The sequence below is a fragment of the Sphaerodactylus townsendi genome, linkage group LG08, assembly GCF_021028975.2.
Source record: "Sphaerodactylus townsendi isolate TG3544 linkage group LG08, MPM_Stown_v2.3, whole genome shotgun sequence".
In the NCBI taxonomy this organism is placed as follows: Eukaryota; Metazoa; Chordata; class Lepidosauria; order Squamata; family Sphaerodactylidae; genus Sphaerodactylus; species Sphaerodactylus townsendi.
The window spans coordinates 95,411,135-95,429,574 of NC_059432.1; the positions used below are offsets into that span (position 1 = coordinate 95,411,135).

An 18,440-nucleotide genomic window follows, 5' to 3' on the forward strand; every position below is an offset into this window, starting at 1 on the left:
ATGCCCAACACTGGAGGGACCGGGCGGTTTTCTCAGCCACTGGTGAGCAAGGATCTGAAGCTTTGGCCACTGGAGGTGGTGGTGAAGATGGCAGAGATCGTGGATCGGACGGCAACACGTTGGCTGCAGTAGACCCCTGGGAAGAGGAACGGCGGAAATACGAGCAACAGTAGTGCAGCAGGCAATGGAGAAGTTGCAGGCCTGGGCTGTGCAGCAGGCAGTAGCTAACCCAACTGGTCAACAATCCCATAGAAGGGTGGTGGTAGTTCCCAAAATTCAGATCCTGCCTATGCCTGCCCTGACCCCGGAGAGGAAACATGACTAGCCCAAGGTCACCCAGCAGGAATGTAGGAATGCGGAAACACATCTGGCTCACCAGATAAGCCTCTGCCACTCAGGCGGAGGAGTGGAGAATCAAACCCAGTTCTCCAGATTAGAATCCACCTGCTCTTAACCTCTACACCATGTTCTATGCCAATAAAGGCTTGCTGCTGCTGCACTACACCATGCTGGCTAGTGTAGACTACACATGTGTAAAAGCCTAATGGGACACACAGAGATGCTTCCAAAATCACTTTATTTAAATTTTGGTCCAGATCCTGGAATCTTTAATTACTTAGTTTTATTACCAAAAAAGCAATGAATGTATTAAAACATTCATTTATCTTTTTATGTTTGCATTTCATACAGGGCACCAAGTGTGTTCAATTTGCCATAGCTTTCAGTTCCCATATTTCACTCCTTTCCCTAAATGATCAAGGTATATATGTACATTGAAAAAAAAACTTTAAATCTCTGCTTCCCGAGAACAGCCAGAGTACTGCAGAGTTGGAGATGTGTCTGTAGCCTTGGTTCTAAGTGAACGGCATGAAGAGTGGTATTTTGTCTTCCCTGGAGAGGAAAGAAGAGATTAAACTGCAGCCTTAGGAAGAGCGGCTTCATGGCACAGTCATTTTTTGTTCAACACTGCTAAACAAAGCCACACACACCATCCCCTACTGAGTTCAAAAGCCCCTAGCCTCTTGGATCTCTGTAGGGTTAAAGGGAAAAAAAGTTTTCTTTGTCGATAAAAAAGTGCATGCAGTAGCCATGTATTGCAATGTGAATTACCTGCACGGAGATTAGTTTTGATGGATATGAAAGTTGCCATCTAATGCATGGTCTTTCCAGATAAATATTTTCGTAAGCTATGACAATGTAAAAAGAGTATTTTCAGTGCACTTAATGGAAAAAAAAAAGATGTACAAATTGCAGTGAACAAGTTCTGGAAAGTTTTCTTAGGGACATGTTCCTAACAATGTGGTCTCTCTCTCTCTCTGTGTGTGTGGCCGTTTCTGCATGGCCCAAAAACAGCGCCCTAGGGACAGTAAAAACACTGTCCCTGGGGCGCTGTTTGCACTGCTGCTGCAGCGCAGCACCGCCGTGCTCACCCCCCCCCCATGGTGCAAAAACACTGCTTTCAAAACACACTCCATGAGTGTTAACCACTGTGCAAAAGAATAAAAGCTCCCGAAGAAAAAAGGTGACAATTTGGGTAGGTGGCGGATGAATTGCATTGGCTACAATTCAGGTTTCATGGCAAGAGGTAAGCAGAGGTGGTTTGCCAGTGTCTTCCTCTCCATAACATCTCCAGACTTCTTTGGTGATCTACCATTCAAGTACCAAGTGCAGCCAACCTTGTTATTTATCTATTTTATTACATTTACACCCTGACCAATTACCAGCCAAGTTTGGGCTCAGGGTGTTTTATAACCTGGATTAAAATTACGATATCAAATACAAATCACACAAATTAATTCTAAAATCAATTCATTTATCAGTGGTGCACAAATTAATGTGTCCGGGGGAGGGCGGTTTATAAATATAATTAATTAATTAATTAAAATAATAATAATAATAATAATAATAATAATAATAATAATAATAATAATAATAATAATAATAATAATAATAATAACAATAATAATAATCTAGGCCTAAGTATAACTCAATGCACTGTTTTTGTTCTTTACTTTTTGAGTGGGGAAAAGTGGGGAGGGCAAATGTACCAGATGGGAAAGCGCAGAATGTTTATAATTTTTGATTTTGGTAGCTTCCAAGCTCTGACAAGATCAGGCTAATCACAGGGGACACACACTGCCCCCCTGACACTTTTGCAAGTCTTACTAAATATCCTTTGATAGGCCTCACAATTGCTCAGATGTTTTACCCAATGATTCTCTAAACTAGCTTCTCATTTGGAGAGATTTCTATTTATGCATTCACAAGCAACTTTTAAACAATTCCTGCTGCCAAGGCTGAGAGCAGAGTTTGCTGAGCACCATCCAGCAAGAGCTGAGTCGTCTAACAGCCAAGGTAACATACATCCTCTGAGCTACACCTACGGCTCGATCATAAAACATGGCTAGAACTTGCCGCTCGTTCTCCAAGGTTTCTGTCTCCCAAACAAGAAAGCTTTACAGCCGCAAAGCTTGCCTAGATAGACGGTGCCTACAAATGCATTCCAGTGCATCACTACATCTGGACGTTGTACTTAGGCATGACAAGAACTTGAGACTGGACCATTTCCCCCATAAACTTGGTCAGTATTGCCAAATGATGGAAGGACAATAGAATCTATGCTTCACTACACAACAGAAAGATAACACTGGTTTTTAACTTAAGCTCACTACAAAAAATAATTCACAAAAAACACTGTAAAAACAACCATTTATTTTTTAAAAATATACATAATTAATTATTGTAACTTTAACAATGGTAACCGAAGTTTCTGAAAGAGCGAGAAAATGAGACCTCCTTTCAGCTTTTATCCCAGAATACCGTCAGCCTACAGTTAGCATGTTAACATTTTTTAAAAAATATATAAATAAATCAAAGTAACAGCAACTACAAAAACTGACACCCCCCCCTCCCCCGGCTAATTCTTTGCTCATCTGCAGCAATTTTTCAATCCCTCACAGGAACCGTATAGATAGAACATATAACATGCACAGTCAGAGGGAATACTAGGTTTTCAGTGGCAAGCAAGATGGAGTCATGGATAGTCTAAAACAGACAATTTGTGACTCCATCTGATGGCTGTGTTTATGTTCCTGTTCAAAAACACCCGCAATTACTGCAAAAGGCAAATTACAGAATCTTTGTCATGTTAACAGTTTCGGGTGGATACCATTGTTGGTTTGTAGTAAACAAGCAAGATTCATGTCCAGCGGAACCTTACAGATCAACAAGGTTTTCAGAATATAAGCATTTATCTCAGGGTAGTTATACACGTTCGAGAGTCAAAGCTCTCTTCATCATATATCTTTGTCAGGAACTTGAAGAAAAACATTTCAAAAAAAACTCTGAAGAAATATTTCAGTATTTGACGACTACAACTAGAGTAGTTTTTGCAACAAACTGGAAGATGGAAGAACACCCTAGTGTAGAGAATTGGGAACATAAATCAAGGGAGAATGTAACAAAGGCAAAATTAACAAGCTTGGTCAATAAAAGACCTGAAAAAGTCCAAGATAAATGGAAATTGTACTTCTCATTATTCGTTAAGTATTAAAGAAACAATGAAACAAAATGTATACAGTGGAACTGTAGTACGTATACAGATAATTATTTTAATGTGCAGGTATTAGTATTGTGATGTTTGTGTTCGTGGAGGAAAAATATTATTAAAAAAATAACGTGACTGAAAATTTATGCCTTTATAGAACATCTTTTTGTATAACTCTGTTGGCCCTTTTTAAATTTAGAACTGTAACTCAGTTAAGTTTGTTCTCTGTTCTTATTCTTTGTTTAACTGTTCATATACTGCTGAATTTCTATGTTTAAATTTTTGTTTTAATTATAGGAACTTGAAGAGGGGAGTTTTGACTCTTGAAGCTTACAAAGGAAATCTTGCTGGCCTTTAAGTTCTCCTGGACTCTAATCTTCCCAGTCTGTCATGTTGTTAAGTTTGTTCCTATTTGTGGCTGCAAGGTTAGAAGGGCGAGCAGCCCCTTAACGCCTGCCCTTGCTAACAAATGATACCAGAATGAAATAAAAAAGGCAAGCTACAAAATATACTGGTGGCTTCATGGAACATGCAGTAAGATTTGACCAAGAAACTAACCCTGGTGGTGGAAAGGGCTGTCAAGTTGCAGCAGATTTATGGTGACCCCCCCCATAGGTTTTTCAAGGCAAGAGACATTCAGAGGTGGTTTGTCACTGCTTGCCTCAATGTGACAACCCTGGACTGGTGGTCTCTGATCCAAATACTGATCAGAGCTGACCCTACTAAGCTTCCAAGATCAGGCAAGATGGGTCATCCACGTCAGGGCATGCTAACCGTAAATAAAGTAAAGGTGACCCATGGGGTGACATCGCATCACCACATTTACTAGACAGACTATGTTTACAGGATGGTTTGCCACAGCCTTCTCCAGTGGTCTACACTTTACCCTCAGCAAGCTGGGTACTCATTCTACCAACCCTGAAAGGCTAGAAAGCTGAGCCAACCCTTGAGCCGGGTACATGAAACCAACTTTTGTCAGGATGGAATTCAGGTAGCGAGCAAAGTTTTGTCTCCAGTTCACCACTTTTGCTCCTTGGCTCTTTTTGTGTTAACCCTGGGGAAAAATAAAATTGTCTTTTTATAAAGTAATGTCATAAGGAGAACAGAAATAGAAAAAGCAAGTGTTTGTTTGTAACACGTATTTTATTTGTTCCAAGTAGATTTGATTGGGCATGGGCTCAACTTAATCCACCAGACTCATCATGACCGGCATTTCGACATGACAATTTTATAGAATGAAAAGAAAAGACATGGGCAGGGCAGAGTCCGATGCGTTCAATGTAGCTCCATCACCTGCTGCTTGTCCTGCCAAAGGTCTTCTTCATCATCTGTATGACCATCATATACACTAAAAAAAAAAATCAAAATAGATCACTTTTCTCCAAAAACCCAACCACAAGCAAGGTTGTGATACAGATACACAATAAATTGTGTGACAGCCAGAAAACCTAAGTAAATACTGCAACTTTTTGTGGGCTGGGATCATCATGGGATAGTTACCCATAAATTGTTTTTCAGGCAAAAAGTCCCAATTCCTGTGGACTTTTAACCAAATACTGAGCAAATACACAAAAATAAACACATACAACAGTTACATACATGACTAATAATAGCAAGCAACTACATCCCTGTAATTATACTTCTGATTCACTGATCATGTAAAAACAAACAGTTCATCCAAGTACAACAGAAATTAATCCCTGCTTAACCACCACGACAATTTTTTTATTGTGCAGACCTACATCTTTACTGATGGAACAAAGCATTTCTCACTTAATTTTAAAGGGTTCCATCCTAAAGGTGCCATACTGTTCAAAGAAGATCTGCTCACAGAAAAGCCAGTGAGCTGTAGAGGTTAGAGTGTCTGGGAGTATCTGGGAGAACTGAGTTAAAAATCACCATGAAGTTCAGTGGGTGTTAAGATCTTGCCATTGTTAAATGGGACGGAACTTCATTGAAGGAGGAGGATGCCCACCCCCAATAGTCCAAGCCACACCAGAGATTCTAAGCAACTTAAGTACCCAGAAGGAATATGCCAGGGGTCTGCAACCTGTGGCTCTCCAGATGTTCATGGACTACAAATCCCAATTGGCCATGCTGGCAGGGGCTGATGGGAATTGTAGTCCATGAACATTTGGAGAGCCACAGGTTGCAGACCCCTGGAATATGCAAACCCATCATGCAACAGCAGATGGAGAACCAGGAACCCACTGACTAGACCCTATCTGCTTCCTGAACCCTTACAGTCCTTGACAGCAAAGATGATGGGGCAAGCCAGAGTAGGAGGACTGCACACCTAGAAGTCTCAGGTATCCCGTAACTGAGTAATATTCATGGCAAGGGTACAAAGATGAGTGGGCTCTAGGTGTCTCCTTGCTGGTATCTCCAGTTTCCTAACTTCTCATGCAAAACATGTTCTCCTGACTGGTTCAAGTCCCCTCATACACACAAACACACACCAAAAGTCCTAGAGATATAAGAGAAGCTAATTGTCATTATATTGAGGGGAAGACCCTCCAGAACCATAGACAAGATACAGCCCATGCCCAGAGATCAATGCAAAGATAGTTTGAAGAAAATCGAGTGGGGAATTCCAATTTGCTAAGCATCTCTGCCTCTGGTCAGAAGGTTCAGTCCTGGTTGTAAGTCTCTGTTTGGAACCAAGTCAGGAGGAGACTGGTGAATTTTCAGCCTGTTATGTACTGCCTTAATTGTAGGATTAACAGCACTAATAAATCACAGAAAATCAGGGCAAATAAAATCGAGTTAGCCCCAGGCAACCAAGGGTTCCAAATGTGAAGTAAGTGAAATAAGAAAAACGGGCATTTTGAAAGCCTGGGGACATTGTTATTGACACTTTTTATATTTGCCTTCATGGTGGGGAGATGGCCCCACACTTTGGGGGCACAGGGTCGGGCTCTGAAAAAAGCCTCTGATGCAACCCTGGAAAGCAACAGCCGGCTTTCATGAAGCAGGAGAAGAAAGGATGCTGCACAAAGCGCTCCTGAAAAGACGAGAGAATTGTTTTCAGAGAGGTGATTTCAAAGCTTGTATAATTTAATATACATAAATGAAGGGAAGGTGAGATGACAATTAGGAAACTATATTACATTAGCAAATAATTAAGACAAATAAGCCTCCGTGTGAGCACCATTCCTCTGGCAACCACTGAAATCTGCTGTAAAGCAGAGACATTTCGGCCGTGGAACACCAGGCATTTGATATACAAGCAGTCTGATGTCAAAACTGGCGTGCCGGGTTCTTTTTAAAGTGCAAATGGCCAGTTTACCTTACCTTCCAGTATCACTTTTATGGTAGTCTTTCATTTCATGGATATTAGGAACGGCTGCACGATTGTGACTTGTCACCTTTGAACGTCTGTTGAAAGCAGGGGAATCCGACAAGGTGCCGCCGAGTTTTCCCTGAAGAGCTGAAATTTTACATACATTTTTTACCAACAGGCAATGGAAACCCTGAGACGTCTACAATTCTCATACAGCAGGACACAGAGCCAGGCACTACTGTTCTTTGCTTTTTTAATAAAGTGGGACATCTTGTACGCCAGCGAGAGGAAAACATTCCCCAAGTTGAAACAGTTCTGGAAATCCTGCGACGTAGCATAAGCCCTTACTATATAACTGCTTCTATTAAGCATCCTCCCTTGGGAGCTGGTTCAGCGCTTTACTGCTAAATTGAAGTGCCAGAAGCAATACAGGGGGGTGGGGGGGGATATACCATATTTAGCAGCCTTGTGTACAGCGTGCCTTCATGAGGATGGCCTCGCTCCCCTGGAGCCTAGAATTCTCCCAGGCGGCATGCAGATTGTAATGGGTGTGTTATTTGCCCACCCCAAACAGCTTCCCCCAATTCTCTTATCTCCTTTGTGGAGATGCAGACAAAGGAAAAAGCTGTGCTGGGGCAGAACAATTACCTAATCAGAGGAGTCTTTGCCTTCCCTGAGGTCCAATGGAGAAAGAAGAAGGGAGACTGCAGAGAAATGCCACAGCTGGACCTGCAGCTCTTATGCCCCCGATCTTTCAGCGACCGCATGTCGAGGGAACAGAATTACAGGGCTGGTGTTCCCTCTATTCTAATATTCTGGACTACTAACTACTTAAGAAATACAGGATCTGAAAAGGTTAAGCTCAGCGTGCGAACACGCAGAGAATCAAATCACTGAAAAGACGTCTTCCAGAATGGGTGCATGTCGATAGGGCGCAAATACCTGTATTTGTTCGCAACTCGCTTTCTAAATCTGCCAAAGCTTGTCGGTCGATGCTGTCTTCCAAGCAAGGATCGTCACGCTCAGTGACGTCGACGCCTTCAATTTCTGAAATTTCAGAAGCCGCTCGAGATAAAGGCGCTGCAGGTGAGCGAAAGGCTGCCGAAGGGCGAGGGCTGTCCTCAGCAGCAGTTCTGTGGCAGGGCTTGCCTCCTGAAAAAGGCCTCGGAACGGCCTTTTCTGAAATATACACACCAAAGAAGAATTTGTGGGGAAGGACCCAGAACAAAACCCCAGCCATCAAGAAACCTCCTCCTTGGTTCCTTTTTTACCTTCAAAAATAAACTGTGGTTGCCAGAGTGCTTTTGGCACGCTTACCAGTGTCCTTCCATACCTGGAAACACCTTTAATCCATACCTGCAGCCTGTCCCCCAAGTCATCTAGATAAAGTGACTCACAGTGCACTCTTAAACAGAAATACATCCCTTCAAGGCCACTGAAAGGTCTACCGCTACTTAGGATTACACTTTTAATGATTTCCTTTAGAAAAAAGAAAGACATGTCGTTAAAAACACTAAGGATGTGCCCCCCCCGTCAGGGTCACATTGGGTGACGGCTATCGGGGGCAGGGCCTTCTCTGTTTTGGTGCCCTCACTGCACAGTCCCTTCCCAATGAATTCACTCGACACTCACTTTTGAGAATGCTTTGAGCCACTGAGTAAAAAGTGTTCTATCCCCCTGAAGTTTTTTAATGGCATTTAAAGCTGATCAGATGGGATTTATTTCTATTGCTCTGATGCCATTACTCTAGTTTCGTTAATTATGAAATTGTACTTGATTTTTATTTCTGAGCTGCCTTGCAGGCCACATGCAGAAAGGAAAGATATGAAATTCCTTAAATATTTTTTAAGAACATAAGAACATAAGAACTAGCCTGCTGGATCAGACCAGAGTCCATCTAGTCCAGCACTCTGCTACTCACAGTGGCCCACCAGGTGCCTTTGGGAGATCACATGCAGGATGTGAAAGCAATGGCCTTCTGCTGCTGCTGCTGCTCCTGAGCACCTGGTCTGCTAAGGCATTTGCAATCTCAGATCAAGGAGGATCAAGATTGGTAGCCATAGATCGACTTCTCCTCCATAAATCTGTCCAAGCCCCTTTTAAAGCTATCCAGGTTAGTAGCCATCCCCACCTCCTGAGGCAGCATATTCCAAACACCAATCACACGTTGCGTGAAGAAGTGTTTCCTTTTATTAGTCCTAATTCTTCCCCCCAGCATTTTCAATGTATGCCCCCTGGCTCTAGTATTGTGAGAAAGAGAGAAAAATTTCTCTCTGTCAACATTTTCTACCCCATGCATAATTTTTGATTGAGCACAAACATCTAGAAGTGCAAACGTGAAACAATAAGTGTTCAAAAAGCAGGGGTGTTGTGTCTGTACACTCAAAGTTGAGCGACAATAGGTCTACAATCACTGGCAAATCAGGATTTGCTGTTCAACACATACCAGTTTTTTCCTGCGTCAGCCAGGATATTAATAAAGTAATTGTTGTTAAAAGATATTCAATCAATTCATGAACTGCTTTAAGGCATACTGTAATGAATATCCCTTTCCTTCCCTGAGGAAGACTAAATAGCCCAGAGGCAATCTGCTTAAGCTGATCCGTGAAGGAGAGAAAAAAATTGAGTCCTTGCTGAATAATCTACACCAGGCCTATGCACACTGCACAAAGTACACAAGATATGCAGATATAAATGCTTCAGACAAAGCCGTCTTCCATTACAGAAGAGACTGGAGGGGGAAATGATGCAGCAGGCCCTTGAACCGCTCTAGCTTGCTTAAGTCCAGAAAGCCACCACTCACGCCACCAAGATACTGGTCAGTGTGGCTTGTTCATCTGGACTGAAATCCAACAGGAAAGCACTATGAGACCTCCCCAGAACTGACTGCTGTAGACTGCCCATATGAAGCCTACCGGGTGACTTTGATCCAGCCCCAGTTCTCTTAGAACTCTCTCAGTGCATGCTGAGACAGGCAGTGGCAAACCATTTGCTCTAAAAACCCTACGCACAGCGGTGGGATTCAGCAAGTTCGCACCACTTCGGCAGAACTGGTTGTTCTCTTGTATACAACCAATTGTTCAATTATTAAATCCCACCACCGGAACCGGTTGTTAAATTATTTGAATTCCACCACTGCCTACGGGGTCTCCATAGGCCAGTCACTGCTGGGTGGCACATAAGAACATAAGAACACGCCAGCTGGATCAGACCAGAGTCCATCTAGTCCAGCACTCTGCTACTTGCAGTGGCCCACCAAGTGCCTTTGGGAGCTCACATGCAGGATGGGGAAGCAATGGCCTTCTGCTGCTGCTGCTGCTCCTGAGCACCTGGTCTGCTAAGGCATTTGCAATCTCAGATCAAAGAGGATCAAGATCGGTAGCCACAGAGAGACTTCTCCTCCATAAATCTGCCCAAGTCCCTTTTAAAGCCATCCAGGTTAGTGGCCATCACCACCTCCTGTGGCAGCATATTCCAAACACCAATCACACGTTGCGTGAAGAAGTGTTTCCTTTTATTAGTCCTAATTCTTTCCCCCAGCATTTTCAATGTATGCCCCCTGGTTCTAGTATTGTGAGAAAGAGAGAAAAATTTCTCTCTGCCAACATTTTCTACCCCATGCATAATTTTATAGACTTCAATCATATCCCCCTCAGACGTCTCCTCTCCAAACTAAAGAGTCCCAAATGCTGCAGCCTCTCCTCATAAGGAAGGTGCTCCAATCCTTCAATCATCCTCGTTGCCCTTCTCTGAACTTTTTCTATCTCTTCGATATCCTATGATACACACGACAGCTTCATTTTCATTTTCCAGGTTTTTAGTTCATGAACTGGGAAGAGACCTGGTACAGCAAACAGATCTCGCCATAAAAATAAAACAAAACTTAACAAGCCGGGGTCTAGTGTCCAACTGCAATACAACGGTGCTGTTTTAGCAATGTGCTTACCGCGGGCTGAGACTGAAAGGGCAGCTCTGGTACTCGGGCTCTGCCGTCCAACTCTACTTGATGGTCTGCCAAGCTCCAGGTTCAAAATACCTTGCACTACTGCTTCATCAGCACACTCACTAAAGCTAAAGTCCCTGATCCATTGGTCAGACGCTAAAGGTGGAAAGACAGATGCAATTATGAGAACTGGGAACTTCTGAGAACTGGGAACTTCCAGACCAGGGGTCTGCAACCTGCAGCTCTCCAGATGTTCATGGACTACAATTCCCATCAGCTAATGGGAATTGTAGTCCATGAACATCTGGAGAGCCGCAGGTTGCAGACCCCTGTTCCAGACAATGTGTTTATGGATTCCAGTAACAAGCCCCTGACTTAGAAGGCATTCATACAGATTATGCATTTGTATCTGTAACCTACTCCTTTTTCCTTTTATCCCAGAGCATCACCATACGCCTACTGTTAGCATGTAAAAATGATGCTATGCTGCCTTCCCACCGTGTCTTTCTACATGCCATTTGTATCAACATGAGGGATCGAGAGCGTGCTTCAAGACAGCAGCTGCATAGGGTCATCCCAAAAAGGTCTATTTGGAATCCGACCGAAGGCTACTCAATGGGGCTTAGTCACAGGAAAGTGTTCCCAAGACTGCAGGGTCAGTGAGGCTAGGAGATCACAAATGGACACAGAAGAGGAAGTGAATTAACCCCGAGAACTATGCCAGGACTGGAATAACAGGATACTAAGTATTAAACTGGGCCACCATCTCTTGCCAGAGAAAATGGTAGTAAATCCTGCTAATTAGTTCTAGACTGCAAATCTGAGTGACCCAGAAAAGCCAGATCCCACCACCCACACTTTTATTGCAGAAGTTCACCAAGAAAAGAACTCCCCCACACATACACCAACAAAAAAATTCAAATATGTTTCAATTGGGCACATAGTCAGTTTCCTTCATGAAATCTAAGTTAGCTTGGTCACTCAAACAATGATTTCTGATCACTAATCCTAATACATAGTTGTCTAAGTATAGAATGCAAGGTGAAGACTCACTTCCAGCCAATCGGTGCGCAGGACTCAGTTCCAGCCAAGCTGTGTGTGAAAGTCAGTCCTGCACAGGGATTGGTCCCAAAACATTCCTCACAACCCCATCAGCCCCCCACCCACCCTCCTCTCCAATCCAGGAGCAAGCAGGGCAGCAAGGTGCCCTCTTGCCTGGCCCGGCCGCCAGGCCAGTCCCCCGTCCCCCGTCCCCCCCTGCCCACTTCTCCTGCTCCCCCCGCCAAGCACAATTTTGGGACAGCAACTTTAGAATGTGCACTGGGTGCCATTTTCGGCAGGTATACCACTGGGTAAGGCTGGGCCAAGGTGGGGAGGAAAGGTGGGAGGAGTTACCCCCCTCCCTGCCCTTAACCCACCAAGCTTTCTAGCAGTCATTTTATGCCTTCATTCAACGGGCTTTACTGCTAGTGGTTCAAAACAGCTTAATACATACCTCACAGCTTAGCTTCAGAGAAAACCATTAAAATTTCAGGTGACCTGAATCATTGTATTAACCTTTACAAACACGCATAAGTTAAACATGAGAACAGCGTGTGTTTGCTCACAGTTATGCCCATTTAAGTTTGATCCACTCACAAATTATACCTTAGACTTGGCACACACAGATAAAGATACTGTTTTATACCTGGAGGATACCAGGCACGTGTGCTCAGTAAGCGGGGAACTTTATTTAATTTTTTATTTTATTTACATCCTGCCATTTACCAATGCAATTTCGTTTTGTAATCCTACCTGAAAATGAAACGCCAGTGCTTGGAGTCTGTCTGCCTATGCTAGGTGAAGGAATCGAGTCCGCCGTGGCTTCCCGAGAGTTTGTACTCATTGCAAAAAATCCTTCAATTCCTCGATATGGGGTGCAAACGGGCTTCTTTTTTAGGGCCACCTGTTGCAACAACTGTGATGACACAAAAGGGATCGGAAAGGTCAAACTGCTGGCTGTTTTGAAGCCACGATGTGTGGATTTTCACAGCAAGCTGTGTTTTAAAATGATAAAGCCTCTTATGGGTCTGCGCCGATAAAGTTTAACCACGGTTTCCTGCCTTAACCTTAGTCCAAGATCTCAAATGAACAATGAAACCAAAATATGATTTGGTGATTTAAGCTCTGTCCCCAGAGGATGTGAACAGGGAAACCACCAGTCTGAATTGCCTGTTGCCTTACAGAGAGGCAGGAAAGGACAGTTTTGTTCAATGTACACATAATACTTAACTATCACTAATGCAAATTTATGACTCAAAAACTGTCAGGATGTGCCCTCTCCGGCCACCAAAGAGCTGGGCTTAGGTGCAAGGACTCACACCTGGCTGTGGGGAGGGGGAAGCTGTCCTCACCTTCTGGTATGTTAATGGATCTTTCCCTTTCTTTTCCTTTGAACTGTAGCTAACTAGGAGCAACCCTGGTGCCTTCTCAGCGGGAGATGGTGGCAGGTGGCTGAGAACTATCACTGCGCTGGTCTTGAGATGCTCAGCTCTCAATCATCTTTCTTTCCACTGTGTTATTCTCACGTTCCATGGGAAACAGGGAGGGGGGATTAATGGCGGGAACTCTGAGGAGGATAAAGGCAACTGTATCTTCATAGTCTGGCAGAAGTAGCTTTCTGAAAGCCAGGTACTAGCTGTTATCAATAAAGACTTCTAATGCAGCATCCATAGTCCACTTATTGACTTCAGTCTCAAGACCTGACAAAAGCCCACTTCGAGCCTAATTGTTATATGCCGGATTGCAGCCAGTACTCAACTAAGGTTCTACCATGGTTAAGGGAAACCAACTACAGATGAGGTTAATGTCTGCACACAGCCTATGAGCTCAATATAAGAGTTCTGTAAAATATCATAAGACTACAAGGGAAAAATGTCAAAAATATCTACACATATCATCTTGGTCCCTCTTGTGCAGCAGACATACTGAGATTTCCTTAGTTATTCAGGATTACCTTGATGCATAAAAATGAATAACAGATTTTTCAAAAGGTCACAAGAACTGAAATGGCTCCACTATTCTGAGGTTAAGAAACATGTCTACCTTGCAAGGGAAGCAAAAAGGAAAAGGAAAGGAAAATCATCTTTTATGTTCTCAATACTAATCAGACTTCAAGGAATAACTCTGAAAATGACCTTATCAGACAGCAAAATTGAAACATTTCCCTTCAGCGTCATTAGGGGCTGACAGCGTTTCCAACGCTTCCCAGTGGACTAGCTGTTGTGGGTTTTCTGGGCTGTGTGGCTGTGGCCTGGTAGTTTTTGCTCCTAATGGCGTAGTGGTTAAGAGCAGGTGCATTCTAATCAGGAGGAACCAGGTTTGATTCCCCGCTCTGCCGCCTGAGCTGTGGAGGCTTATCTGGGGAATTCAGATTAGCCTGTACACTCCCACACACGCCAGCTGGGTGACCTTGGGCAAGTCACAGCTTCTCGGAGTTATCTCAGCCCCACCTACCTCACAGGGTGTTTGTTGTGAGGGGGGAAGGGCAAGGAGATTGTCAGCCCCTTTGAGTCTCCTATTGGAGAGAAAGGGGAGATAAATTCAAACTCTTCTTCTTCTTCTTCCTTCAGCATGCCTCTGAAGACGTCAGCCACAGATGTGGGTGAAAGGTTAGGAGCAAAAACAACCCAACCATGGCCACACAGGCCGGAAAACCCACAACAGCCAGTTGATTCTGGCCACGAAAGCCTTTGACAATACTTCCCAGTTGACTTGAGGCACTAGCCTGCCTTCTTTTACCCCTCCCTTCTGTCAGTGATTAAATAGGAGAAGTGCCTATAACTGGGCAAGCACATAACAACCTCTCTGACTCGGCTTCTGCTTTCAGGTTTTACGTTGGTGGAAGGAGGATGAGCTCGTATAAATATTATATACAACTTATGCATTGAATGTGAATCACAAACTGTGCGTCAAAAACGGCAATGGTGAAAGGAGTCGGGTGTGATAAAGATGCAATCCCAATGCAGTATTTCCTGCTTGCACACTAACTTTATGAAAAGGGTTCATGAGCAACCTACAACAGGCCATCCGTGTAACTCTCTCTTTAATGATCTAAGGAAGATGCCTCTATGCATGGGATCTGTTTAGAAGTCAATCTGTGATTGGAAAAGGCCTGGAGAAGCGTGATAGGAACTGTCTAAATACAACATTTTTATCTGAAAAGGAGTTATGGCAAAGATAAAGGAGTATAAAACCCTTTTAAGGGATACTGGGGGAAGAATCCTAGGCATGAAGCCGCCTTATACTGAATCAGGCCACTGGTCCATGAAGGTCAGTATGGTCTACTCCAGGGGTCTGCAATCTGTGGCTCTCCAAATGTTCATGGACTACAATTCCCATCAGCCCCTGCCACCATGGCCAATCTGATGGGAAATGTAGTCCATGAACATCTGGAGAGTCGCAGGTTGCAGACCCCTGGTCTACTCAGACTGGCAGCCGCTCTCCGGGGTCTCAGGTGGAGACTTTTCACAGCATTTGGTGCTTCTAGCTGGAGATGCCAGGTATTGAACCTGGAACCTTCTACATGCGGGGGGGGGGGGGGGGGGGTCATCCATTGTGCTGCCGCCCCTTCTACGCTGTGACCTCCCTTGCTTTCCCTCCTCTAACATCCCTATCTAGAAGAATTCCAAGAGTTTCTCACATACATAAAAGGGGTCATTTCCCGAACTAGGCTAAAAGTGGTACAAGGGCGATTTCCCACTGCTGATTAATCCTGGGATAGTCACCTGAAATATCCAGGTTTCCTCGTGATCTCCCCACTGCCAAACTGTGGAACACAGATTAGTCCTGTTTCTGGCGCTCTCCCCCCCCCCCCCCACCCTTATCACAGGATTTTCCTGGACCTGCTTGTATATGCACCTTTTTGAAAAAACACTCCAATGGGAGCTAATAGGAGATGGGGACTACACATTTGAGGGTCCATAACTTTGGCCCCCCGAAACCAAACTTCACCAAACCTGGGTGGTATCATCAGGAGGGTCTCCTAAAGATACTCTGAAATTTTTGGTGCTGCTAGCTTAACAATTGCACCCCTGACAGCAGGCACCCCCCACAAGGGGCAGGCCTAGAAGACTTCACTAGAAACATGCTGCAGTGAGGATGTTGGAACCTGGATGAAAAGGTGCCGATTCTTTTGAAACTTAGTTGTATCTAGATTAAATTTTCAGTGGGAATTCATCCCAAGTGTGAGCCAGAAACTTATCCTTATTGAAAATGTGAAACAGGTCAGTGAAAAGTGATGGAGAGCAACTATTTCTTTTTTACCACCAAACACTTGGCAGTTATTGGTGGTGGTGAAGAAAAAGAAGAGGAGGGGGAGTAGTCTGGATTTATACCCTGCCTTTTTCTCCTGCAAGGAGACTCAAGGTGGCTTACAAGCTCCTTTCCCTTCCTCCCCCCACAACAGACACCTTGTGAGATAGGTGGGGCAGAGAGAGTTCCAAAGAACCGGGCCTAGCCCAAGGTCACCCAGCAGGAATGTAGGAATGTGGAAACACATCTGGTTCACCAGATAAGCCTCTGCCACTCAGGTGGAGGAGTGGGGAATCAAACCCAATTCTCCAGATTAAAAATCCACCTGCTCTTAACCAACTACACCATGCTGGTTCTACTCTGGGTTCTAGTGTTCCCTTGATATCTTCCGAGAATTCCATCACAAGGGAAGGTTCACAACAAGCCAACTCATGAGGACGAGAAATATCCCCCCTGTGACACATAGGAGTGATTCCTACCATGGGTTTTTCTTCTGTAGCTCTTTCATAAGGAATACTGGAAACGTCATCTGTACCGGAAGGATCACAAAGAGCACCTGTTCTTTCTGTCGGTGCAGAAGGTGAGCTTGCTAAAGAAGTGAAGCAGAGAGGCGAGGAAAAAATTACGTCAGTTTTAAATCCCGGCATGCGGCCTTCCAAATCGTTCTTTCAAAACAGCCCTATTAGGGCACATCCATTAAGTTATGTCTGCACACATATAAAACCAAAGATCTGAATTTAGAGCATCCACCAAGCAGAAGCTGCTGCCGTTACACAAATGGCTGAGTACTGTTTCCTCCCCTCCTTTTGGCTATTTCTGAATACAAAAACCGCTAAAAAGGTTAAATCAGAAACACAAATACGTTCAGGCCACAGAAACACTCCCTCACGCAAGCCTAAAAGGTGGAGCCGTTGTTACGTCCCCCTCTCGCTCTGCCGCATTTCGCTCAATCGTGTTTTCATTAAACAAGTCGCCATTTGGTGGCAGCCGCTCAGATAATGTCTGTGTCACATCCATTTCGGTGTTCACCTAGCACTTCTGATCTCCGCCGTGCCGATTTCAACAGAGGCTGCTTCCCGTACACCCACATCGCCCCCGAGAAACAAGCTCGGGGTAGGTTCAGAGGCGAGCCTTTTTTTCCCCAAATCAGTTCCACCAACTTGTAGTTCTACAAAACATTGCTCAGCTAAGCGTACCATGAAGCTGCCAAGATGATGTGCCTTTGAGAGCAAACCTACAGACCGCTTCTTAATGCTACATCCAAGTGATAAAACTCCATCTCCGCTTTTGAAGTGTGAACAAGCACTACATAATGTAACGACGGATAAAAAGACAATGTTGACACAAGTCTTCCAACAGTAGAAGCTGATGTTTCGAGCCTACCTCTAGGAGTTTCTTTATGCTGGTTACGAAGGAAAGTTAAATCGTTTCCTTTGTCGACTGAAGAAGAAAGGGGTGACCTTATGGGAATGTCGACAGCTCGCGCCAGAAAAATGTCTGGTTCCGTTTTGTGATTCTCCGACACGGGACAACTTGATATACAAAGCAAAATAATGGAATGAGGGGAAAAATTACCAGATTGTTACATGAAAAAAAATCTCTTCTTACAGAGCTATTATGAGTTGAAAATACATACAAACTACATATGACGACATTTTTATTTCGGAAGGTCTTAAGCGTTCTGCAAATCATCTGTCATGCTGATTTTATGGGTTCGTTGTGGGTTGTGATTTTTATACTGCAGCCATTTCGCACAAATGCAGTCGGCGAGCGGGATAAATAGAATTTTAAAATTGAACATCGAGAAGGTTAGATTAACAAGCTACTTTGCATTTCTGAGACGCAGCACAGAAACACAAATACTTAGCTAGGTGTTTGGAAAAGAGAAGAAAAATTATAAAATGAAACCATGGTGAACATTCTCCTTAAGAACATAAGAACATAAGAACAAGCCAGCTGGATCAGACCAAAGTCCATCTAGTCCAGCTCTCTGCTACTCGCAGTGGCCCACCAGGTGCCTTTGGGAGCTCACATGTAGGATGTGAACGCAGTGGCCTTCTGCGGCTGTTGCTCCCGATCACCTGGTCTGCTAAGGCATTTGCAATCTCAGATCAAGGAGGATCAAGATTGGTAGCCATAAATCGACTTCTCCTCCATAAATCTGTCCAAGCCCCTTTTAAAGCTATCTAGGTTAGTGGCCATCACCACCTCCTGTGGCAGCATATTCCAAACACCAATCACACGTTGCGTGAAGAAGTGTTTCCTTTTATTAGTCCTAATTCTTCCCCCCAGCATTTTCAATGAATGCCCCCTGGTTCTAGTATTGTGAGAAAGAGAGAAAAATTTCTCTCTGTCAACATTTTCTACCCCATGCA

General features: G+C 44.0%; 1 protein-coding gene across 9 annotated transcripts in view; it reads right to left on the reverse strand.

Annotated features, from left to right (window-relative positions):
- Positions 1 to 2,692: 2,692 nt before the first annotated feature.
- Positions 2,693 to 18,440, reverse strand: part of ZBBX (zinc finger B-box domain containing) — a 50,246-nt gene continuing 34,498 nt past the window's right edge. For 8 of the 9 annotated variants that reach the window (XM_048506788.1, XM_048506786.1, XM_048506789.1 and 5 more), the window contains 7 exons: positions 17,449 to 17,597; positions 16,545 to 16,654; positions 12,568 to 12,730; positions 10,777 to 10,929; positions 7,773 to 8,009; positions 6,842 to 6,977; positions 2,693 to 4,895 (listed from right to left, as the gene is read on the reverse strand). In XM_048506788.1, the coding sequence (XP_048362745.1) occupies positions 4,823 to 4,895; positions 6,842 to 6,977; positions 7,773 to 8,009; positions 10,777 to 10,929; positions 12,568 to 12,730; positions 16,545 to 16,654; positions 17,449 to 17,597 (1,021 nt within the window). In that variant the 3' untranslated portion in view covers positions 2,693 to 4,822. The remainder of the gene's footprint in view (positions 4,896 to 6,841; positions 6,978 to 7,772; positions 8,010 to 10,776; positions 10,930 to 12,567; positions 12,731 to 16,544; positions 16,655 to 17,448; positions 17,598 to 18,440) is intronic. The other variant, XM_048506793.1, reaches the window with a different exon arrangement.